The sequence below is a fragment of the Phoxinus phoxinus genome (genome assembly GCF_949152265.1).
Source record: "Phoxinus phoxinus genome assembly, chromosome: 9".
Classification (NCBI taxonomy): domain Eukaryota; kingdom Metazoa; phylum Chordata; class Actinopteri; order Cypriniformes; family Leuciscidae; genus Phoxinus; species Phoxinus phoxinus.
Genome location: NC_136884.1, coordinates 14529208 through 14555858, shown reverse-complemented (window position 1 = coordinate 14555858; position 26651 = coordinate 14529208). Strand labels below are relative to the sequence as shown.

Genomic DNA, 26651 nt, shown 5'->3' with positions numbered 1-26651 from the left:
AATTGCAACTGGAGACTCCGTTCACTCAGGAGATCATTCATTTATATGGAGTTTTATGTTAGCGTGTGTTGCTAAGCTAATTGTGTGATATTTTAATTTGTATAGCACAACAATATTAGGCAAAATAATCAATTTTGAATTGCCCTAAAGTATTATTAACGATAACAATCGGTGTAGAATTAAATGTTTTTCTAGATTGTGTCAGACATTTTAGATGTATTCAATGTATTCATTGCAATGTATTCTGGGAAGAATGTATTCTTCTTCCTCCACAAAAGATACATGCCAAGTTGTTTTAGAATGCGTTTTTCTCAAGCAGTAAGTAATGTGACAAAGGCTACAGGATACAACTCAGGAAGTAAATGCCTTTTATTAGCAAAATAAGGGAAATGAGTGTACAAATGTTCCCCCAATATGGAGAACACACAGACAGAGGTGGCAGTTTTCTTCAAAATTAATCAACAGTATCGCTTGCCTCAAATGTCTTCTTGCAGACATTTTCATATTGTTTTTTTTTTTCTTCTTCTGTGAAATCCCGAACCTTCTCAGTCGCTTTGTCTCTCGATGATGGCGTTCCTCGGCAACGCGTCATTCTCCGAGCATTAAGCCATTAAAATGGCGGCCAGTGTCTGATGACAGGTGCTTGAGAGACAGATTCCAAGTCCTGCGTGCGTCTCGGCGTCTGACAGCTGAACAGGACTCCTCTCCATCTGAAGTGGCTGTTTGGTCTACTCTTGTTGCCATGGAGACACAGAGGTTTGGACCACCACCGCTCATTGTATTAACCATTAGCTTTCTCTCCACCGGCGTATTATATATATATATATATATATATTTATATACATACATAAACACGCAAACAGATACACGCACACACTCTCTCTGTCTGTCTCTCTCTCTCTCTCTCACACACACACACACACACTCGCATTCAATGCATATGAGGATTTGTGCTCTCAAATTAGTAACATCCAGTATGACATTTTTTTGACGTTGGAGAGATATTCAGCAGGCAAACCCAAGCAAATGGACAAAGACTGCAGAAACGCATGCGAAGGCACGAGAACCAACAGACTGGATCGAGTAGCACAATCTTCCTCTTTCCCCATAGCAACAACCGCAAAGGCAAAAAAAAAGTAACATTTTACAAGAAAAGGGAAACTTCTCTGATGCAAGAACTCAAAATAAAAAGAAATCCCTTGTGTCTGGGGGGGAAATAAACAACATGGCCGTGACAGCAACGACTGTACGAACATTCGACACAATTCATTTTTAAATGCTACTTTTTAAAATTTCCAAAGACGAAAACCATAAATAAAGCTGACAAAAGTGGCGTAATGTACAGCACTGTTCCAAGACTAATTTTCTCATACTTAGTCTTGCAATCTTTCTCCAACAAAATGCACATCAAAACTGGCTTCAATTGCACCTAGAAAAAAAGAAAAAAGAAGAGTTACTTAAATGTAACTTAAATTATTAGGCATTATGAGTAAACTATTTACTGTTTACACGCATCACTTTTCCACATTTAACATCACAATTTAAAGGTGAAGTGTGGAATTTGTATGCCACATATTGCACTAAACAGAATGGCAAAAAATATTCAGATTCAGATTTTTCAAGAAACAAAGATATTTTTTCAAAAAGTGAAGCATGACAAACAAGCACAGCTTTCATTATTGTGTGCAGAACTCTACAACCAAGCCGTCAACCCAACAATCAATTTAATGATCAATTTAATGCGTCCTTGCTTAATAAAATAATTAATTTCTTTCAAAAATAAAATCTTTTGGGGAGTAATGCATGTATACAAAGATATTTCCCCTTAAGAAGTAGTCCGGCTCTTAACTTGAAGAAATTATTTAACAAAATTATTTTTCATCACTTACTTGCACTCATGTCAACCTATAGTAATATAGGTTTAGAATAACATGAAGGTGTTGAAATGATGACAGAAATAAAAAATTTGGGCAAACCAACCCTTAAACATTGAACCCACTACACACGTCACCCTTAAGCACACATTCGTCCTGTAATGTTTTATTCCACGATGGCTCCAGGGCCAGGATGTGACTTCATCCGCAATATGAACATTGATTACATTGCACATAAATACAAGCTGCATAGCCAGCATGGCACACGTGACCCTGAGGAAGCTGAGCCTCACCAGATACAAGCCCGCTTCTAGAAGAGTCCGCAGTCCTTCAGGTTGTTCTTGATGATGACGTCGGTCACTGCGTCGAAGACAAATTGCACGTTCTTGGTGTCTGTGGCGCAGGTGAAGTGAGTGTAGATCTCCTTAGTATCTTTCCGCTTGTTCAGATCCTCAAACTGACACTGAATGTAGGCTGCGGCCTCTTCGTATGTGTTTGACCCTGTCAGGTGGGCAGGAAACAGTTTCAGTATGAGGAAGTGATGTCACAGGATGGTGTGTCTGTGACATCAAATAACTGGAAACAATGTAATATGTTAGGGTCCACATACATTTTGTGATTTAGTAATTTTTTGCTCTGGTCTCCAACCCCCGTAACATTCAACATTTTGATTTGGTTTAATGCTTGAATGGTCATTGTGATAATAATAGAATTAATTCAGTTGTCTATGCAAATTATATTCAAATTGTAACATGTATCCCAACTGGGTTTCCACGCGTTTTGATAAATGGATTTCTGTTTCCAAGTCTTTTCGAAAGTGATAGAAATATTTAAATATATATTTAAAAATAATTTTTCAAACAGAAGCCTTGCAAAAAGCAAGTTCTAGCTGATATAAATGTATAGATAATAATTTAGAGCTGTAGAAATGTCCATCATATTACAGAGTTTCATTTATATCCATGTTCAGACCTGGAAATCATAATTTGAACATTTTTCTGATATGTACACATTTTCTGTGATGGGGTTGAAATAATGCAGTGCTTTATTTTTCGGTTTAGGTTTTGTAAAAGTAAATAACTATACTTGGGCCTGAGGGAGGAAATACAATTTTCTTAATTTCAGCATTAACCTTTTCAAATAATTTGTGTATGTATATATATATATACAGTATAGGGATGTCAAGCGATTCATATTTTGAATCTAATTAATAACAAATTATTCTTTAAATTTGGCTGGGAAATTACCCCCTAAAACATAATTTAAAGCCATTATTGTTTTAAATGAGAAAAGCATCAAATAGACAACTTTGTATTTGTAAAAGTATGATCTCGCTGTGAGAAATGCTGCAAATGGAGTGATAAAAACGCTTTCCGTGCTGATACTGGTAGAATATAAAAATAAATCATACAGGGGGATTTTTGCCCTGATATCTTGAAACTGTATTCTATAGGCTCCATCAAGCCGTGAGTTGTTGCCTTGCTTCATGTTCCTCACCAATCATGGGTATGAAATGTAAGATGAATTGCGTAGGTCTGGGATGGGGTGGGTGCGTTCAATTATTTTATTTGCATTATTTTTCCATATCTTATTAATTGCGTTAAATCTACAGCCCTGAAAAAAGAACAGTCATGTAACCGAGAGTAAACCAGTATGGGGGTCTGACCTGCATATTCTGGGTAGCAGATGGTGAGCGGACTCTTCTTGATCTTCTCCTCAAACAAATCCTTCTTATTCAGGAACAGGATGATAGAGGTGTCCGTGAACCACTTGTTGTTGCAGATGCTGTCAAACAGCTTCATGCTCTCATGCATTCGGTTCTGCAGAGAGAGAAGTTGGTTGATGGAACATGAGAAATAAGGACAGAAAGAGCTAGAAAATGGATGTTGATTGAGTATCTTGGCTTGAAAGCATCTTTAAACACTTTATTACATTACACAGTGATATACACCATCCAGTTAACAATCATTTAATGACTACGTTCCGAGCTTTGTATCGAGTTGCCTTTCGCCCCTGCTCAAAAAGCTTGATTTATGGAATACAGACTGTGCTTTAGCCCTCTGCCATTTACCATTAAATCAATCAATACCTGTTTGCGAACCCTTAATAAAGTAGGACTTAGACTGAATCAATATCACGTTGGCATGGATTTTATGATAAATTCAGGAATTGGTTTTCTCGTCAGGCAGAAATTTTCACCCCCATTCACACGATACACATTCAAAAACACTTCAAACTATAGGACCTGTATATAATAGGGTCACCAGTAAATCTATGGCAGGTTTACAGGGGGGAAAATGAGTTATGTAGGGGTGTGCAAAAAAATCGATTCACGTTTGAATCGCGATTCAAGCTTTGCCGATTCAGAATCGATTCATAGAATTCCAAAAATCGATTCATATATATATATATTTTTGCCGTGTTAATATTGTCCTGAAATGAGTTTAGCTCAGCATTCCTATAGATGGCGCTGCGTCGAATTCACACTGACGCCTGCACACGCTTGTCATAACAAAAGAAGAATTGCAGCAAACGTCATTCGGCGCAAACCTCACAGAAAGAATTATTCAACCTGCTCCATCCTCACTGAAGGCGATAATTTGGGCGCATTTCGGCTTTTATAACCTCGAGGGAAAGACGGAACTTGATAGGACTCATGCTGCTTTGCAAAGCAAAAGTTAAGTATTTTGGAAACACCACAAACGTGAGAAATCCCATGGTACGCCATCACCCAGAGATTAAGATTAAAAAGACCGCAGTGCGTGACCGGATGAGTGAGTGAGTGACGGACGGACACAGGCTGACAGAGAGCTAGGGCTCGGCTGAGCGAAAAAACACTTAACTCCATCACTATTTTTGTTGAACAGATTTTTGTACCTTAACTGGGTTCCTGAGGCAGTTTATAACTTTCGGGAAGCGGAGATTGATCGGGAGATTATTGACATCTGCAGTCGGGGGCTCTCATGTTCGCTCTGTTTACGTCAGCTGTTTAGCGCGGTAATTTAGACAATAGGCTGTTTGTTTACAGAGTAACGTTAACTTTCGGTTAAAAAGGTTTAAAATGCTTGTGTAGTTGTGTCGAATTGTATGCACGTGTGGGAGTTATATGGTACGTTTAAGTTACTCTGTCTTTTGCAGACAGCAAGATGTAGGCTGTAGGCTTCATAATGTTCACAATGGTATTTCATTAGTAGTTGGTTTAACCATGGATGAGGTAATGGCTGTTATGTTATTTTCTTTTCAATGACGTTCCTTGTTTCATTGCTGGATTTATGGAAAAACATCAACCAATATTGCATATCCATAATTATTATAATGGATATAATTAAAGAATACTTACACTATAACGTAAATTAGAAGTGTAACGCAATTTTTTATTTTTTTTACGCCTATTTTGAATTTTACTCGAATACAAATACAAATACTTTTCCCCCCTCAACAAATACAGATACAAATATCGGCTGCTTTGCACACCCCTAGTCTACTACAATCAATCACATAGGAAAAATTAAACTACATTTACATACTGTGAATCGTTTTTTTGAATCGAGAATCGTTTTGAATCGAAAATCGATTTTGAATCGAATCTTGAGCCTAAAAATCGGAATCGAATCGAATCGTGACATTTTCTGAATCGTGCACCCCTATTATGTAGCGTAATGTCCAAAGTTGCAAATGACAACGAATTTTCAATTTATGAACTATCGATTTATAAACAGACCACAGTATACAGATTTATTTATTTTTTTGAAGAAAATACTAATGCTTGCCAGACAGAAAAATAATTAAAGTTATAAGTTATGTTGGGTTCTACAGTAGGCTTCAGTTTATATAATCAGGCAGCTATAAATTATTAAATAGATTTAAATCAATTTAATATAATACACAATTCCCTATGTTACTTTATTATTATTATTTATATTATAGGTTTTAAATACTAATTTTAATTAGCTTTTATTTTTATATTTCATTTTATATTTTTTATATTATAGTTATTTTGTAATTTTCACTCATCTTCTTTTAAATAACTTAAGTTTAATAAAAAATTTATGAAGTTTTTGTTTAACTCCAGTTAATTGAAACTCTTTAACTTCAAATTTAATTTACTTCAGCTTTATTTCAGTTAACAAAAATGTTTTTAATGGTTTCCTTTATTTTTAATTAACGTTAGTAACCGTGTTCAACCAATCACAATACAATAGGCAAATGTTAGTCACATCATCACTGTCAGTTCATTTTTGAATAGCTAACTAACTAGTCAATGGGAGAGTTTCATATCTTTCTTCAATTACTTAAAAGTATAACATTTACTACAAAAAAATGTATCTAAAATGTTTTTAATGAAGTTTGTACATTCCCCGCTTCCAGTTTGAATTAATTTATAAAGAAAAGGAATAAAAAGTGGAATTTCAATACAGCACTCCTTGCAAGCACTGTAGTTCTGTATTTTTCTAAATAACATGGAGTACGTTCGCACCATCTCTTCGTCTTCAGCCAGCACCAGGTCATAGTCACTCAGTGCCACGCAGAAGATGATGGCAGTCACGCCCTCAAAACAGTGGATCCATTTTTTTCTCTCGGACCTTTGACCTCCGACATCAAACATCCTGAAATACACAACATTTTAAAATGGTTAACAAAATTCAATCTTAAACGAGTGAGCTATTTAGCTGACACAGCTGCCTGTTAAGGAAGCATACTAACTAAAATGACACCACAGAAGTGATTGATCTGGTACTGAAATTATGTGTGACACAAAAATAGCTTTCCATACGTGAAGTGCACAGAAAACTTGACTCACAATTTCTATAAATAACTTGTTGCTAAGCTAATGCTGTGATGCTCTAAGCATAACAAATACATAGCATACACAAATATTGAGTTAATTTTCAAACCTTGCTCAGAGGTCTAAAGCTAAATATGGGCAAAGAAACTGACGCTATGTACTTCCTCTTCCTGTCTGAATCAGAGTGCTGCAAACCAGTTCAAGAATGACACTTCTCTATTTTTCGCTCTCTGCTTCTCATTTCTATCACTCTTGCCCATGATTGCAGACACACTGTGTGGGTTGTCCCAATATTCACAGTTTACTTACACCAAAACTACTGTGGTGTACTTCCTAATTCAATCAATGGATATGCAAATGCATATCATTATGTTACGTGTGATAAAGCTAATAAATGACTAGGTGAATTTCACAAAGAAATCAGTCAATATTGTGAACAATTTAGAATTTTTTGCATTACAATATCATTTCAATGACAATTAAGCACATCTTCTCCCAAATTCTCATTACTGTAATGCAAATTTAACAGTAATGCAAGTGATTTGTATCACTTTTATTGAAATCAGCATAAATTAAATTTAGTAAAACAAATATACTACCATGATGCACATTCTATAAATGCACTTCTCAATTTAAATTATTGTGATTATGTCAATATTGTGTATATACTGTACATAAAAGCATATTCTCAAAGTAATAATAATGATATTTTCTCACATTATTGTACTGAGAATTAGTAAAGAGGGGAAATGTTTAATGGTCCTAAAATAGGCTTAATTTTCTTGCATTCATTCTCTAAGCCCAACCATTTTCCGTTTGATTTTTATTTTGGGGTGAAATGAAAGTACGTTCTTTGTAATAAAGCAACCTAAAGTGCTCACTTAAAGTGCAGGTCTTTGAAAGTGAAGTGCGTCTCCACGATGCCTGTGGTTTTGACTCGGGTCCTCAGCACATCCTGTTGAGTGGGTATATAGGTGGCCTGTGCTATTCTGTCCAAATCATTCAGGTAGCTGTGAAGATATAACAGGGAGGGAAGGGTTAGTTCAAATGAAATGAAATAGTATGAGTGCAGTGAGCAGTTCCTGTTGGCTCCAGTAAATCTCTTGACCCAGAGGTCCAGACTGGGTCTCTCACGAGACAGGGGAACAGGGGTAGACCTGGGTGGATTTGCAGTTAATCCCCTTCTGCTAAAACAGATTTTATAAACATACACGCTGCTCCGCTCAAACAATTGCACAACAGTCAGTGTTTGTTTTCAGGAAACAGCCCTGCTTAGCCGTAACGTCTGCCAACTACCCACTTCATATGATGTTCATGGCCCTGACTAAAATGGTGTGACACAGGCTACGCATAAGCTTGCTATTTGGTAATGCTTAGTAACAGCTTAAACAAAAGCCAAACCACATTATGTACTCACAAATATACAAATGAGACATGTACCACACACACAGTTACACAGAAGCTCTGTTCCAAAACCTAGTGAGCTACCCACCTAGACAGCATTTTAAGATATCACAAGCATTTCTGGTGCAAAGACTGTTCTAAAATATATGCAACCTTATACGACATTTAATTTTGGCTGAATAATAAAACACTTTTAATGTATTCGCCACAGAGAAGGCCAATCCCAGATTGCATCACAACAAGCTCTGTGAACAAAACGGGGTTTACTAGTAAGGTGAAACTGAAAAAAGAAAAAACAAGTACTGCTGGAAAGTACAGTTAACATAGTTTCATTGGTAATGAACCTATAATTATTTTCCAAATGTATTATTATAACCAAGATTTCCATGTGCCACGTATAAATGAATGTAATATTATAACAATTATAAATGAATGTAATACTTCAATAATTTTTTTCATAATTCACGCAAAAACATTAATGTAAAAGCTTTTGATTCATAAAGTGAGTGGTGATACTATAATAATAATAAATATTCATAATTTTTTAACTGTTTTTTGCTTGAATTATTTGACTTTTTATGTAAATTCCATTGAGTCCTCAAGTGAGAGTGATACAAAATAAAAAGAACTATTAAATATCGTATTTTATGTAATCCACTAATATTTAGTTATCGTTTTAAATTTTAAAAAAAGAAACTCCAAATCAGACTCCTTGCCTATGCCTATGAGACACTGGGATAGGCTCTAGCTTCCCTGCAACCCTACATTGGACAAGCAGTTTGGAAAATGGATGGATGAAAAAAGAAATGAAGCAATAATTAAAAATAGCTTCTGCGTATCAGTATCGGTCCCACAAAACAATGTGCAGCATTTAATCAGACGCTCATAATGTTCTATTCAGTTCTGATGCTTCCTTGAAAGGCAGCTTCCTATGTGGATAGTACTGGTTAGAGAAACTCACACACATACACACACACACACACAGTTATAGAAGAGTGACTACTATTTGTACAGTGATTACTATTTGATTAAGAGAAATAGGAATTTCTGAGTACACTACATAATTGTTATCTGTAATTGCTATGTTTAACTACTTTATCTTTAGCAGCGGTTTTGTGCAGAACGAAACCTTAACACGCACCCACACATATTTGCATGCTTTAACAGTAGCAGCATGTGACACACTTTCATCTGTGTATTTTTCTCATGTGAAATCAACATTGTACGCGTGTGGCTAGTCCCGGGGTTTTCTGAGTCAAGGGTAACGGCATGTTCTAGTAGCACGGTAAGCAGGCAGCAGGGCAAATATTGACAAGCTCGTTCAAGGCTCAAACTGTTCGAGTCTGGATACGGCAAGACAGGAGATGGCAGTGTACGGGATAAAGCTGTTTGAACTTGCCGTTTTGGCAGTGGCTGATGTTCAGTGAACAAGAAAAACAGAAGGGGAGGGAACGTAAAAAACAGAAGGGGGAATGAACGGCTGAGCACCCAAAAAGGTGAACCGGCTGAGAGAGATAGGAAGGGAGGATGGTATGTGAGGTAGAGAGATAGAGAAAGATAAATAAAGAATGGCTGTGGAGGACAAAAACAAAGAGTTATGAGGTGATTCATCCTCGTCCCCTGCCGAGAGCTAAATGCTGTGCGAGATGATAAAATCACAGTCGATAAAAATGTATAATCATGAAATGATACATGTTTTATGCTTATTTTACAACTTGGGACAATGAGAAATCGATGTGTGCGGTCAAAAACAGCATACTTTCTTTCTGGAAGTATTTTCCCATAGGGATATTAAAAAGTCTTCGTTATATAGATTTTTAAGCCATGAACCTACGAGGTGAATCACAACATTACAAACAAAATTTGTAAAAAGGTTACAAGAAGACTGTACATAACAGCTTCAATAAGGGAATAACTACAGTCCCATAAGGCATTGAGAATTAAAAATGTAAAATCATAGAGAAACGTATAATACTATTGATTTAAAGTTATGGATATATATTTCTGAGCACAATCTGAGACATTCTGAAACTCTAGAGACAGATTACTGGGGTCATTATCAAATCTCAATCTCATTTAGTCTTGTTGTGTAGGAGAAACATTGATATATAGTAAAGAGATTGTCTTTTTCCTGTTGGGTGATTCATCGCCTAGTGTTTTAGCGCTTCATTTGTACTTAGGATGTGGTGTAAGGTGAAGCAGAGGACATATACAGGAAGACAGCATGGTTAGAGAAAGACTGAGATGTAGACCCACTATGCTGCTGAATCGTTGAGCTGGTATTCTCTGGATCGACTGAAGCAGGCCTGCACTCCTCCATCCTTCCACAAGCGCTTTATCACTCCAGCCAGCTCTGCTGTCATGAAACCCTCCTCAGCGCTGCCCGCCAACACAAACAACTGCCGCGCGTCATCCTGAGACACACAGAGGACAGCAGATTTAAATTAGCATTGTCATTGTCCTAATAATCATCCAAGCACAATTGACTTAGTACCGCAACCTTTATTTGTTTTTGTTTTTTTAACCTTTACGGCTTCTTGTTTTTCTTGATTTTGGTATGATAATAGGTTTGTTACAGATCTGAAAAAAAAGGCCTTTATCGAAAATGACAAATGGTCGATTTAAAAAAAAGATGATCAATTGAAATTCAGGTAACACTTTACAATAAAGTTTCATTAGTTAACTATTTAAGATAATATGAGTTAAGCATGATCAATACTTTAACAGCATTTATTAATCTTAGTTAATGTTATTTTCAACATTTACTAATACATTATTAAAATCAAAAGTTGTATTTGTTAACTAGCGAATGCACTATGACCTAACATGAACAATCCATGAACAGCTGGATTGTTATTAAATAACAGTAACAGATAAATAAATATTGTTGGTAATGTTGGTTAATACATAACTAATGTTAACAAATGAGACCTTATTATAAAGTGTTACTAAAATTCAGTTACAAACTGAAAAAAAACATCAAAATTTGATCAGGTTTTAGACAGTTTAAGTGCATAAAGGAAAATAAAATATTTTACAATTAATTAAAATATATGTTATTAGAAATGTACTCTTTGTATTCATGTTCATGTATTAACTTCTAGAAATTTTAATACCATTTATATTGTTTAATCGTTAAATGTATTATAGTTTAAATATAATTATTTAAAAAAAAAATAAGTAAAAACATATTTTCCTTACACCCTGTGTACACAGAAAAAGTTTTAAATCATACATTTTTCAAGGTATTTTATTATTATTATTATTATTTATTTTATTTTTTACAAATAATCATGAATTATTCATTAAGAAATATCATTTTGTTTTTTGTAGGGGAGGTTGTACCATATGACATTTTACAACCTTTCCTGGTCATTAAAAAGGTTTAAAAAAATCTGACATTTCACTTACTTTATGCTCCCCCCAAATAAATCACAATTTTAATACAGAAATTGTGGCCATCATACACTGTAAGAAAAATCGTCTGCCAGAACATTATCTGTTAAAGTTTCCTTAAACCCTATAACACAATACAATGGAATGTGTAATGTGCCATGTTCAAAATACGGGTATTCCCTCATACAGTATTAATGCAGTACATAGGGCACTATTTTCACAGACTTTTTTTTAGAGAGTAGAAGAGGTATTTCCATCACTGTATATGAATTGCATTTTTTATACTGTATGCATACAATGTTTTATTTAACTGAAAGGCAGAACTTCCATTAGCTGCCATATTGGCCGTTACGATTTCTTCTTTCTTTTTTTTTACAAGTGGTCCATCTTTTCATTTTTACAATGAATCTACACAAGTTGGCTGTGGGAGAAATGAAGCACACCATGCCACCAATCCTGTGACTCACCGCTCGTGCTGCGTCTCCGAAATCGATCTTGAGTCGCCCCATGGCACGAATGATGGCGATGATAGACTGAATAGTGTTGCTGTAGACAACAGCTTTGTACTGTTTGCACTCCTCCTCCGAGTAGCCTGCCTCATGGATGATTCTATACCGAGAGATAAGAGTAACCAATAAATGATATTCAGCCTAAAACGGAAGTGTAATTAGATTAGGAAATGAAAACAAAACACTTACTTCATTTGTTTGACTATCGTACTCTTCCCAGACTCCCCAGCACCTGTAAAAGAGCAGTTGCGTACGAGTTAAGGCGAGACACTACAGGTGAATAGGGTAATATTTTTAACTAGCAGATATCACCATGAAACGTTCCCAGTATTTATTACCTACATTAAGATGAGAAAAAAAGGTATTACAAGTTTTCTGTAATTTAATGTTTAAATATGCAAATGAGGCAATATCTCATTAAATATGCGCTAAATCTGAGTTTAAAGCCAGGTTCAAAATTATTTTTTCATTGTGTTCACATATTAGATGGGAGGGGGGGGGGATTACAGGGGGATTTATGGATATCTACTTTTGTTATCCTGTAAATCAGAATATACTGTCTATAGCCTTAAAAAAATGATTTGTGCATGTTTTTTGGAATAAAATGTTATATAAATCAGGCTAGGAATAATATATTTACAAATACCTCAGTAAATGTCTTCATAATATAACTAGGTACAAGACTGCAAGGTTTGGTGTATATATGTGCTACTGAAGTGGAGATTTCAGACCTTTCAGTATGAGAGAAAAGTCATTTTGAGAAAACGGGCTTTAAAGATTTTATCATCAGCCAATGAGATTGCGCATTCAGCCCTTTTACTTTCACGATTGGTTGCTGATAAAAAGGAAATGACCATATTTGGATCCGACAGCATTGTACAGGAGAGAGAGCGCTTTTCTAATGGTGTTTGTGATGATAGCGAGCAGACAGCGATCGCGGATCAAGGGATGACTCAGAACGCCAACTTCTGTTGAATTTATGAGAAATCTACAGACGCAAACAGACAAAGTGTAGTAAAATAAAGACCTAAATGTGTATTTCTGACTTTTTTCACCACAAGTCTGAAAGAAGACATGTTATTGAAGACAAAAATCGCAAAATTGACCAGTGAAAAAAAAAACCAATGTTTTTGCCAGTCGTGTCTCGCTTTAAAACATTTGTCTACAAACAACACAACTAGCGTAAAACTTCATGAATTTCAAGAACAATGACTGGGTTAATGTATTCACACGTATGAACCCCTCAAGACAGACAACCAAAATTAAAATTCAAAAAGCCTGACAATTTCAGTTTAGTGCTTTGTTTCTGAGCCCCTGCGTGAATTTTTCAAACCCTGTAGAGTGATGTACACAACGGCTGTCTCTTTAGTCCTGGAAATACAAGATCTAAGACTGAACATTGTTGTACATAGTTGTTCTAACAGTTTAATTTTTTCATTATTGCATGCAGTATGAATCAGTGATGGAGTACTCGAGTCCTGGACTCGGACTCGAGTCCGACTCGAGTCCTTATTCCCTGGACTCGAGTCCGACTCGAGACTCCATTCTCTGGACTCGTGACTCGACTTGGACTCGCGGACTGATGACTCGTACTTGGACTCGGACTCGAGCCGAGGATATATAAAATCGGGCTTGAGCATTCATCAAATGAATGACGTTGTTTCTGAATAAATAGGTTATAAAAATTTGATATAAGATGTTAAACTTTATCTGTTTCGTGCTCCAAGACCGGCCGTGATCTATTTTTTCCCTCACAGACACTGCTACCGCTCGCTCTCCTTGCTTGACAACACACTCACTGACGTCACTCACTTTACGCTTCATTCTCGAGCATTATTCATTTAACAGTAGATAAGTCCCTCTACATCTCATCAGCAATTTCGATTTTGGCACGCTTTGCAGCAGCTGAGCTGACCACTAAGGAGCGAATGTACAGTGACATAACTGCCAAATTCAAACTGTGCTTTCGTGCTATGGCTGGCGCTGAGCCAAAGACGGACGCGCTCAGCGCTTAAAGGAGAACTCCGGTCAATTTTAACATTGAGCTCATTTTTTTTTTAATTCTCTTTTAATCCCGCTTATCATACCATAACACAATTATGTTTATTTTAGATTTCAGATATTTAAATACATACAATTTATAGCAAAACAATACATTTATAGTTTGTAAAATACAATGGTGTCTATGGAAGTAGCAATAAACAATCCTTTCAAATATATTTGCCGACATATTTAATTCATATCAGATATACACAGTGTAAGTAAGTCAACCATAAAGTTTATTCTTCTCCCAGTTCACCGACCTCTTACTTTCATTTATTTCGGGAGAAACGGATTAATTCAGGAAGAAACCAAGCCTTGAAGAAGCTTGTCGTTTTATTGTTAACTGTTAAAATTACTTTACATCGTCAATCTTTTTTCTCTTGATTTTTCCTCACAGCCACACATACTCAGTTGGACACCGCAACATTGTTTAATCCCTTTACAATGAAAATCTCTAAACTTATTAATTTTTTTACAAAAGTAAATACAGTGTACTTGACTCGGACTCGAACACAGGACTCGAGACTCGACTCGGACTCGAACTCAGGTAATGGTGACTCGACTTGGACTCGACTCGGACTCTTCTTTGGTGACTCGGACTTGGACTCGGACTCGAACACTGGGACTCGAGACTCGACTCGGACTCGAACTCAGGTAATGGTGACTCGACTTGGACTCGACTCGGACTCTTCTTTGGTGACTCGGACTTGGACTCGGACTCGAACACTGGGACTCGAGACTCGACTCGGACTCGACAGTTGGTGACTCGACTACAACACTGGTATGAATATTTTATTAACTTCTCAGGAGATAATTCTGTCATCATTTACTCCCTCGTGTCATTCCTATGGCTTTCTATCTTCCGTGAAGTAGTTTTGAAGAAGGTTTATTGAGTCAGACAGACGCAATTCTCAAGGTTATACGGGTTAGGAACGACATGATGGCGAGTAAATAAAATGCTGTGTAGATAAAATCATCAGACCACACCTAACTGTTCCTATCCCGTGTGTGTTCACAAATGTGCACAGCTGGTAAACTTTGTCAGCTCCTACTGCTACATCGATTGGTTCAATAACGGCTCCGCTTATAGAATCCAATTTAGCCAGCTTATCTACTGGGATATCGTTCCCTAGCACTGAGACAGAAAACTACACTGCTGTGTGTGTGTTGTCTTGATATGCTTAACAGAAAAACCCCATGGACTTAAAAGACTATCTGGTTGTCCAACCAATGGCAGACAGGGGAAAGGGGTTCAGCAATACAACAATGTGATATTTCAGCTGTTAAAATCGACTTTGAGAAAATTACATTTGCTACGCCACATCACTTTCCGATATCTTTGCTCGTATTGTGCAAACGTTAACCAGTTTAACATGGTCACGGTGCTTTCAGTAGAGCTTAACTTGTGTTGGACATTGTGAACATTCCTTTAATATAAACACATATATGCACTCAAAATGTGCACAGCTCTTTGCCAAAGGCTTAGTAGCTGATCAAAGACCAACATCTGATAAGCTTATTATGGGTTACAATGGAAACCAAGAGTAAGTGGATGGTGACCGATGTTCAAGAGTGTGGAAAAATGGTTCGGCCATTTCAATATAATACAATCTAAAAACAGACCTGCACTTTGTGGGTGGTAATTGATCTATACAACACAGTACACAAAGGTATTAATTTACATTTCCCGTTTTTCTTTGTCATTCCTGAAGTTTATGCTATCTATCTATCTATCTATCTATCTATCTATCTATCTATCTATCTATCTATCTATCTATCTATCTATCTATCTATCTATCTATCTATATACTCGTGTGTGTGTGTGTGTGTGTGTGTGTGTGTGTGTGTGTGTGTGTGTGTGTGTGTGTGTGTGTGTGTGTGTGTGTGTGTGTAAACAAGTGAAACTCGGAAAATTAGAATATGCAAAAGAAAAAGAAATTGCAAAAGTTCATTTATTTCAGTAATTCAACTTAAAGGGTGAAACCAATATATTATATAGACTCATTACATGCAAAGAGAGATATTTCAAGCCTTTATTTGTTATAATTTTGATGATTGTGGCTTAAAGCTTATGAAAACCTTTTCACAATATTCTCATTTTGAACTTGAGGTTGAACTGTAAGCCACAATCATCAAAATTATAACAAATAAAGGCTTGAAATATCTCACTTTGCATGTAATGAGTCTATATAATATATTAGTTTCACCTTTTAAGTTGAATTACTGAAATAAATGAACTTTTGCACCATATTCTAATTATAATATCCTTTTTATTTAGTAATTTTAGTACTTTTTTATTTTAGTTCAGCCAAGACATTTCTAATTTCCGTTTAAGTTTTTCATCTAATAATTTATTTTAGTTCAGTTTTATTAAAAAAAAAATATTATATTGGTTTAGTTAACTATAACAACACTGACCATAGAGGAGGTGTATTTAATTCATTGAATGTATGAACTGCAATTGTAACATACAGTATTTTTGAATAAATTAACAGATAGGAAAAGATGAGGGTCATGTCATAGATCTGTTTGAGTTTTGCGGTGTTATCAGTGTGTAAAATCAGCTTCTCCCATGGAAAACAAAACAGAAGTTTAATTTCCGTACTAAAACATCATTACACCTGTAACAGAAGCATTCCCACATGCAGGCTGTGGCAGAATATTAAACCACTGAATCAGAAAATAGAGGTGTATGTTTTTATAACAAGAAACTGTGTTATGAGCAGTGCTGGAAACTGCCCTCCAGGGCTTGTGCAACCTGGGAGAAATCTTTATAAAGCTACGGACAAACAAAGAGAATGTGCCACTAGAGGAACAAGGTGCGAGCCAGTTTCTATTCGTGAAAATGAACTGTGGAGGAGCTGTGAGCTGTGGCACAATTACACTCATCTTGCTTTTGTCCATTTGACACAAATGCGACCGTGCACACATATGCATGCATCCGTACGCGCGCATGCTCGAGCCCCGTCTCTCGTCACACTGCCATAGCAACCGGCCCGGTTTCTGAGGACATGCTGCCAAAGAGGGCTCCGATACCTGATGGGCGCATGCCAGTGAAAAGCAGCTCCGCAGCGTATCGCTCATATGCATGCGTTTCCAGTAATGCATGATAATCCCTATTTGTCATAGTAACTTGCTTGGCTTCCTGCTGATTGTGCGCATGAAGCATGTGCCACTTCATTGTGGCAGATAAAACTCCTTTCCTTGATCATCGTTTCTGGTGGCCATTGTCCATCTGGAGGCAAATATGAGCTGTGACTTGTTAGAACTGAACTGTAAACATTTGCTGACATAACAGTGCTTTCTAATGCTTTCTCCTCCTCATGGGAGGAAACAAAGTATAAAAGGATTCACTTGGTTTGTAATTTAGCAAATAAAATAAGTTAAAAAATAAGCAAATATCAACCGATTGTTCAGCCTGACTGACGTATCATCATCTACTTTTGTGGGTTGAATGAGCCAAATGGTTTCTCACAACAACACCCGCCATGACGACACACCTTGTAAACTTACAAATTAGGTAAAAGATGTTGTGACACTGTGAGCAAACCTGCAGATACGACAGCTGCGGTGTGATAAACAAATGTCAACAAATGAAAGAAACAACATAACACATGATTTTGCATTTAAAAAAAGTGTCCACAATGTGTTTTTGTTCTGTTAGAGCCAATTTAAGAACGCATATCTTAATAAATTAATATTAATCTCACTAAGCTGCCTGGCAAACTATTTGTAACCAGAAAAGCATTCAATTTGATCTAGTTCACTAAGCGTATCAGATGCTTACCCAACCGTATCTGATACGCTTTACCCCCAGCTACTGTAGTCAGCTACTATTTTAAAAAATAATGTTACATGTCATAATTAATTTGATACATGGGCAAATCACCGGACAAATACATGTAAAATTATGTCAAAATGCCCTTCTCGTGAGTATCCTCGTAAACACAGTCGCTTATGGCTTACGTGAACGTAAACAATTTAGAAAGAAAATGAGTGCGTATCATTATATTGGATCCGTGCATCCGGTCTTAAAGTGACAGCAGCCTAATATTCCTGTCTGTAGTCAATGTTAACCAAACAACAAAATACAAAGAGAAAATCACTTTTGAAGCTGTAACAAAGATTAATAATATTTAATTTATACAGAGAAGACTGTTATTTTACATTTGATTATTCAATTTATGTACCTGAAAAAACATGTAGCACTGTTTATTTATGCATATTCACTCCCTTACAAAATCACCCCAATCATTCTAAAATTATGAATTCTTTCTAAATAGAGCTATTCAATTCATCTGGTGAATTTTTATTTAATAGCACAAAATATACATCACAGAAAAACTAAATATATCGCAATGCCAGTTTTTTTTCCAAAATCACGCAGCCCTAATATATATATCCTCCTGTATAGACCAGGGCAAATGTGCTTTGACATAACATTTTATGCGACATATACTGTAGAAAATTGACTTTGGCATGAAAACTCTTTAGCATAAATGCTTTTATATTTTCTCTTACATAGGTCTATGTGTCTCCTGTTCTATATATGTTATTACAAATAAAATATATGATGAAAGCTGGATTTCATCATTTTGTTTAGAAGAACAACAACAGCACTCTAAATCCTGCAAAACATGTCTTATGTATGTTTGCAATCTTTTAGTATTAAGAAAAAATCTGATCACATTTCACCTCAGGCATCATCAAAGTGCATCTGTTGTTTTCAGTTCCTGTGTGATTATGTAAGCCAGCCACCTAGCGTTGAGAAAGATCACAAGGCTTTTTTATTATTATTCCACTAATCATACATTTTATGAATAGCATAATGATCTTAATAATTGATAGCAGCTGGCCTCATGCTTGTCGCACTTCACAATCTCCGATTTCTATCTACAAGGTTTCCTTGAGATTTGACACAATGACCACTTTTTTTCTGGCCCCTTCGAGAATACCTCTCCCCATTTTTGTACAGATTGCAATCGATAACGGACTTGCATCACAGCCCTATCTGTGAAACACAACTCCAGCATGTCTCAACACACTGACACCATGTGACAACTCCAATGCAATGCTTCGTCGCACTGCCCCGTCTTATTAGATTACAGCAAACACACGCTCTGTATTATATTACACACTTCAAGCCCTTGTAATGATCCTCACATGCAGATACATTTTCACGTGTTGTTTTTGCCGGGGAGATCTGTTAACATTTCAACTCTGAATTTTCACAAGATGAAATAAATATCCATGTAATTTCTTTTCACATTTTGGTTCAAAAAATGTGCCCTATTGGTTCAGTGCTATATCTTTCTTTTTCTGTATGTATATTTAATGGAGTCATGGCATGAGAAATCCAATTTTCCTTGATCTCTTGAGATATTTGTGTACCATTAAAACATCCTGCAAGTTTCATATAGCTTATAACGTCCTCCTCATAGTCATAATAAACAAAGCTCCAATCAAATAATAAATCAAGCTCCAAAAACAACTTATGATATTGGGTCTTACGAATAATATGTAATAATAATAATATTAAAAAACACCATTGGTTGAGTCAGTTGACTGCTTAAACAAACTGAGCAGTGTTTTGAAAGCACCACAGAGCCACAGTGTTGAAAGTCAACCAACAAATGGCTTACTTGTATCTGTCTCTACTCTTTAAACTGGGAAAACAATATTTTAAAATTGGAAAAAAGCACACTTTTCCTTTAAATCCCAAAGCATACTCTACAGTAGCTACAGTAGCTGTTCAGTGACCGCTCCAATTAAACATTTGACCTGGCAGGGACGTAGATGGGCAGACACCTGTTACTGGAAAGACTCCTTCAGAAGGAAGAGAACGGGAGTGGGAAAGGACACAATATTTTAATTATGTCTCACCAGAGGGACCTGGAGCCCAAAGGGACGTATCAATGTACCCATCCAGGGGAAAGACAGAGAGAAAGAGACAGTCACACAGACACATGCACAAGTGCATCTCTGAAACAAAGAGTCTCTTAGATGACCCAAGATGAACAGTTTGTTCTTTTGAAACCCAATAAAATCATGACTCGCACACTAATTTGAGCACGTAAACTCCTAATGAAGACTAACAATCTCATTTGGTATTCCCAAAACATCTTCTATTGAATCCACGTCTCACAAAACACACAGAGTCATCAAACAGCTCACACTCAGAGGAGTACTTTTGGCTTTTTCATTTCTTAAAATTCTTGTCTCCTTTGCAGGGTTTGGATTAACCTTGAAGTCGAAATGTGACCGTTTTCTGAGTTAAACTAGATATTCAATGAGAAGAAAAACATGTTGGATGGGACTCAGTTAGGCTAGGTCAGGAATTGGCTGGGAAGTATTTTACAAAGACTGCATCATCTACAAAAGTAGGCAAGTATTTTAGTCTAAATAATGTAAATCGTTTAAAACTATTAATCACACCTTAAAACTTGTTATTATAAATACTGTGTATTTACACACTGACTCCCAACTTACAGTTTTTCTCAGTCGCTTTGGTGCATTTTTTACATCATCCCTAACATGTGCAAAATAATAAGTGCATTTCTCAGTACAATTTGTACAAACTGCAATATACAATAGATATGTTTCTAAAGCTAGTCGGTCACTAAAAATCTTTAGTACATCTCTCAAACGTAAATATTCATGCCAATGATCATGTCAGTGTCATCAGAATGATAAGTCATTGAGTCATTGTTCACGAACAAGGTCTTCAAAATGTTTAGGCATGTTGTCAATGTAACTGTGTACTTTGACAGTATTTCCTGATGTAAACTTGGTCTACAGTTTGGATGACAGTTACTGTATTGAAAATGCACAAGGCAGCACTTCTATGGCATATCAATTTCAACAGTACTATTTACATATTCCTGTATGTGGGTTATTGACTGAAAGAGACTGGACAGGATTTTGTTTTTCACAGCTTTTACTAGTGCTACTTTATGAAAGAAAAAAACAAAATAATTTACAGTAAGAAAAAGACAAGGGGCACAAAGGGAAAAAAAACTAAATTAGAAAGAAACACAGGAAACACCCCCTTTGCCCGCATCACTGTTCTAGTGCTGTATCTACACATCCAGACGTTCCTGTCTGTCGGCCCACATGTTCTCATCCACATCACACCGGATATTCCCTTCCAATGCAACGTAGAAAAGAACCTCCATGCTGAAAAGAACTCCTCAATTGGGTTAAGGAATGGTGAATAAGGTGGGATGAATTCTATGAGCATCCTCAGGTGGGTCACACATCATTTGCCTTATGATGTTTGATCGATGGAAACTCACATTATCACAAATGACCACATACTTTGGCAAATCCTTTCTAAACAGACCCCTCTCATCATCAGGGATGACAGCCCTGTAGAGAGTCTCTAAAAAGTTGAGGAGATGCTGGGTGTTGTATGGCCCTATAAGGGGGATATGGGTTAGGACACCATGCTCCGAAATGGCAGCACACATGGTGATTTCCAACTCCATTATACGCTATATCCCAGAACACACAGTTGAATTTGTTTTGTGTAAATGTGTAATATGCTTGACACTTTATGACAAATAGTTCAACAATTTTGCATGTAATGGCTTATGCAAGGAAATAATGCCTAGATGTTTTGAGGGGTAAGACTATTCAACAGACAACCATCTACTATATTTTGATCAACATGACATGAGCAATTGAAAATGTGGAAAAAATGTGACACTTGTACATTATCAATTGCAATATATACAAAAGCAATAGCAATTTGTTCAAAGGAATAAGACATTGCTTTAATGATGTGCACAAGTGACTAGATGATTTGGAATTTGTACAAGTAGTATCAAGAATTGCACTTTTGACCTAAGAAATGCACCAAAGCGACTGATAAAAACTGTAATATACAATCAAAATAAATGAAGCATATTTTATAATATATTTTTTATTATACCTATACCAAGTATTATCAAGGCCAGTATCGCAGATATTATACCAAATTAATTAATTTATAAACTATTAATTGAATTAATTGAAATTTGTATTCTTTTTGAATGTTTTATACTTAATATAAATGTATATTTTATAAGTAGTCACTTTTTTCAATTTAGTGTAAAATGAGTAATAATTATAGTAATTTAACATTATATTATAGGTCTAATTATAAATTGTTCATGCGTCAGTACATATTACTTGCAGAAATGAATCTGCTTATTTTCGTAGGCCTGCAAAATCTGGTGGTTAGTTAACAAGTTAGTTAGTTAACTATCCCTTTTAAAAGCTTTAAAGCTGTACTAAATGGAAAACACCGATAAGTTGTAGTGTTGGAGTGCTTTGTGACGTTCATTTATTGAACGGCTCTCTGAACTTTCACTCCGGTGACATCATTGGAATGTAAACGGTATGCACATCAAAGCCTCTTAAAACCCTCAAACCATGACATGCCAAAAGACTGATCTATGCTTTCACTCACCCACACACAGACACACAACTACTCTATAACGGATAACAATACCATACACTAACGTTGCTAAAAAAAACTTTTTCTTGACCAACAGATTCCACACTAAATGTCTTCGTAATTCCTTGTGTTTTTCATTAAAGGAGATATTGAAGGGCATGGTGATGCATCACTTCAGTGTGTGTGTGTAAGTGATCAGAGATGGTCTGAGGTTTACATGGTTTACAGACATTAGTGCTGCTACATTAGGCCCAGTCAGTTCATTTTCATCCCTGTTGTTCCAAACACGACACACACACCTCCGCTGAGACCAGCTGTCCAGCAATCGGTTGGGTTATCAAACACAAGCCGAAGGTTATGATCCGCAGTACACCACACCCCGACCTCTATGGTGCAAAAACACTCGCAATTTCCTGCCAAAAAGCTGCTAAAGCAACATCTAATGGAAATCATCCCAAAGCAACAGCTGTTAATTTTTTTTTATTAGTATTAGGGATAGAAAAATCAATCAGTCAATATTTGACCATTGTGATGTTTTCAGCCAAATTCGCCAGCCAAAACATGAACTCACTTGGCTATTTAACAGTCATTTTAATTTTGTGTAAAAAATTAAATAAAGTAAAAAATACTGCCTTGTCAATGGAATAACCCTTTTTGTTTTTAAATAGTATAATGTGGCTTTTGTTGTTGTTTTTCAAATGTTATAATAATTGTACATTTTGAGAAAAAATGCCCGAACAAATTGTTTGTTTAAACAAATTTGTGTACATTTCATATGGGAACATTAAATGTCAGTATCCCAAAACAAAGTCTTATTTTGTGATAACCCCCGTTGAAAATATAGGCCTATTCCTGCTTATTACATGGGTACTTATCAAATAAGTACTGTAAATAATAAAAAAAAATAGCTATAATATCAAGTTAAATCATTAGTATTACATGTTCGCCATTGACAAACTTATCTAGATATGTGCGTCGCCACTGAAAGAAAATCACATTTGCTCCATCTCTGTGCAAATGTGTTCTGTATGATGAATTACTTTCATATAAATCTACAAGATTACTGGGCAACAACAACAAAAAACCCACATATCTGTCCATGAAAAAAAAAAAAAACGCTTTCTCATTTCTAATGGATTAGATTTAAAATATTGTTGGATTTTATTGCAATTGAACCGCTTATTGAAATGCTCATATTACAGCATATTAGAGCCAAACATTTGGCACGTTGAGCGATTGCATCGGCACGTGTGTGTTCTGGCAGCTAAACCACGTCAGGTGTCAATGCACCCCAGCGTGATATTCACGGGGTCGACCAGTGCCTGATACGGTTCTGCTTTAGACAAACACATGAACTCTCCAAACCCTCCATGTGCTGGTCATTTCTGCAAACCAAAGAGGACTTCCATGTTTACAACTCAGAGTGTGAGTGTGCATGTGTGTGTTGGTTCCTTTCTTTCACCAGACTCTATTGGTGCCACTGGTGTGGGTAATTTGAACACACTGAGTCTGAGTTTGTGTGTCTGTGTGCGTCTGCGTGTTGCCTGGAGACGTATTTGAGATACCATCTAGCTAACATCTCGGTGGAAGCAGTGGGTACTGAGGTCAAAACGACTGCAGACATTACCGGCTTCTTGAACATAGAATTACAGATTAATGCAACAGACAAACAGATAACAGACACAAATGTTGTATCTTGTCTGGCATCAGTATGATATCTAGCCATTTTTTTTGGTAACTAGCTCTGAGAAATGAAAACTATTATCTTGTAGGCTAGTTCTTAGATATATCACACTGTTAATATCTGAATTATGTGTATGGCAGTAAGAGATAAAAAAAATCCAACGTTTCGTTTAATTAAATTGTTTCTATTATGCTAGCCTTACTGTCATAAACAATTTCATCACTAGCATTATGGACTAATGTTTTAAAGCAGAAAACTGATAATTGCTTTTCATAACAGTTAATGGCTTATGAATAATCAGAGTTGCATTGGGTTAGTAGTTTTATATCAGGGTTAAGGTTGGATATTTAGTTCCAGTACGGTTAGATCATTGTTGGTACAGTACGGAGTTAGATATGGGTTAGAAATGTAATGTACTGTAAATAGCATTAGATGCAGGTATTGGTGAATGATTGAAAGTAATGGATATGAATTAGCACGGCTCAACAGTAAGGATTTTTTTTCAGATAGTTAATAGTTCAGATTTCTATTCGCCCTGCCAACATTTTTAATGGCCCGCAAAACAAAAACATACATACAAAGAAAGATAGAAACATAAATAAATAATAGTAGCCTAATGTTATATAATTTTATACAAATGTTTCAAATTTAAAGTCATGGTTCAGTGAATGTATTTAAACGGCTGTATGGGAAGGATACAGTATGTTTTATTGTAGGCTTATTTTATGTCTTTATATATAATATTCTTTTAACATTTATTGATAATAACAAACTTCATTCGACTGCTGTCTAAGAAATCACAAAAAATATAGGCTAATATAGGCTTAGGCCTAATATAATGGTCGGACTATAATACAGGTTAATATAATAATTTCTCAATTCCGCACTTTTTTGTCATCCTTTATTCCGAATAAAATGTTAATTTATGAATAATATCCATTTCTGATAATCCCAGGTTGCTGTGGTCATGCAAGTGTGTTTATGCTTTAAACTCGTGGCCACGAGAAAAGGATGTCGTTCCCACAACACACGACTTCACATCGCGTGGCCACGACATAAGGATGACGTTACCTCGACAAAATGATCTTGTGACCAAGAAATTATCACGAGTTAATGTGTCATGACCACGATAAAACTAAATGAACCGAACATGTCCCCTCCAGGTCACCGTATTTTATTTAATTTTTCATCAAAGGGAAAATCTGATTTATGTTAGATAATTGTATTTATGTTTTATACGTGATAAAAATGTAGAATGAAACTATGGCCCTCTGGTCAACTGGCTTAAAAGTCTCCTGGCCCAGTGAAGTCCTTATTGTTGAATCTGAATAGTTATATATGAAGGGGGCTTGTTTTGCTACAGCAGTCCAGAGATCACCCATAAATGAATTTAGGCTACACCTCAAAGCAAGCCTTGTCTTCATCTATCATGGACCTGCATGGAAATGTGTATCTATTTAATCTATCACATATTTACGTGCTGACACACAGATGCTCGGTTGCGCGAGACATCATGATCAAATGTACCATACCATCATTTCACAATGAGGAGGCAATGAAGCAACAGGTCGCCATTCTCAGACCCCTCCTACATTTAAAAGCATCATCAGCCCAACATCTCATTACCAATGGACCCTTCAAAAGATGCATTTCCGCCTACTTAAAGCTCCTCTTTTAGTTTCCAGTGCACCACATATAGTGTGTGTGTGGTTTGTTTTGAGTGCATTGCGACAGTTTTCTTTTTGACAGCTCTGTCACTTTGTGGCCATTTTTGGGAACGATCAATATTTCCTTCTGTCCAAATGTTCTGTTTATAATAATGTATAAGGATTCTGTACAAAGTGAAATGTTGATCATCTCGAAAGTTATAAAACATATAAAGCAATATAAAGATAGCTACAAAGTAACACTCCCGAATTTTTCAGAAGACCACCAAACAGCAAACTCAAACTTTCCGTTATAGTTTTGATAGCCACTAAAACAATATTACGCTGTAGTGACCGTCTATAAAGCAGTTATAGCAAAGAAACGGGACAGTTTAGGCCTCTCATGTAGCCTATGTTTAATTGTTTCTTACCGAGCAGCAGGAGTTTGACCTCTCTGGCCGCTTTCTCTCCGTCATCTCTCAGGTTTCTGTCGATCATTTTACTCCTCTCCACCGCCGCCTTATCCTCCGTGCTTAACGTACAGCCCATCCTTCCTCACGACGATCCGAACCGTTTAAATCTAACGCACAGTGTTCAACATGCACCAGCTCCCTCTCCGGAAAACCACACGCCCTTCTTTAAAAAAAAAAATACCCAACAACCGAACGCAAAAGGGGGTCTTGAAAATCAAAAGACAAGAGGAAATGGTTTGGCTCTTGCCTCGTTCGATCAAACTATTCCGTTTGCCTCCTTTATTTCACCGTAAACCCCTTCAAAGGGATGAAAAAGGGGTCCGTGGAAGCGTAGCGATCCGTTCCCCAGCGCGTCAGTCTATTCACGGGCTCGCGCTGCTTCCTGTTCGAATGCAT

At 36.3% G+C, this 26651-nt stretch overlaps 1 protein-coding gene across 1 annotated transcript; it reads right to left on the bottom strand.

The window, feature by feature from the left end:
• Positions 1–346: 346 nt before the first annotated feature.
• gnai1 (guanine nucleotide binding protein (G protein), alpha inhibiting activity polypeptide 1) lies at positions 347–26651 on the bottom strand. The gene is made up of 9 exons (XM_079623651.1): positions 26214–26651; positions 12159–12201; positions 11928–12069; positions 10321–10478; positions 7542–7670; positions 6352–6481; positions 3541–3694; positions 2168–2375; positions 347–1429 (listed from the first exon to the last, which is right to left on the bottom strand). The coding sequence occupies exons 1-8, from the start codon at positions 26329–26331 to the stop codon at positions 2185–2187; spliced, it is 1065 nt and encodes a 354-aa protein (XP_079479777.1). The 5' UTR covers positions 26332–26651; the 3' UTR covers positions 347–1429; positions 2168–2184.

Coding starts and splice junctions, on each gene's coding strand:
- gnai1 (XM_079623651.1), bottom strand. CDS start 26,331: ATGGGCTGTACGTTAAGCACGGAGGATAAGGCGGCGGTGGAGAGGAGT. Junction 12,070..12,158: donor ACGATAGTCAAACAAATGAA/GTAAGTGTTTTG, acceptor CTCTCGGTATAG/AATCATCCATGAGGCAGGCT. Junction 2,376..3,540: donor CTGCTACCCAGAATATGCAG/GTCAGACCCCCA, acceptor CCCACCTGACAG/GGTCAAACACATACGAAGAG.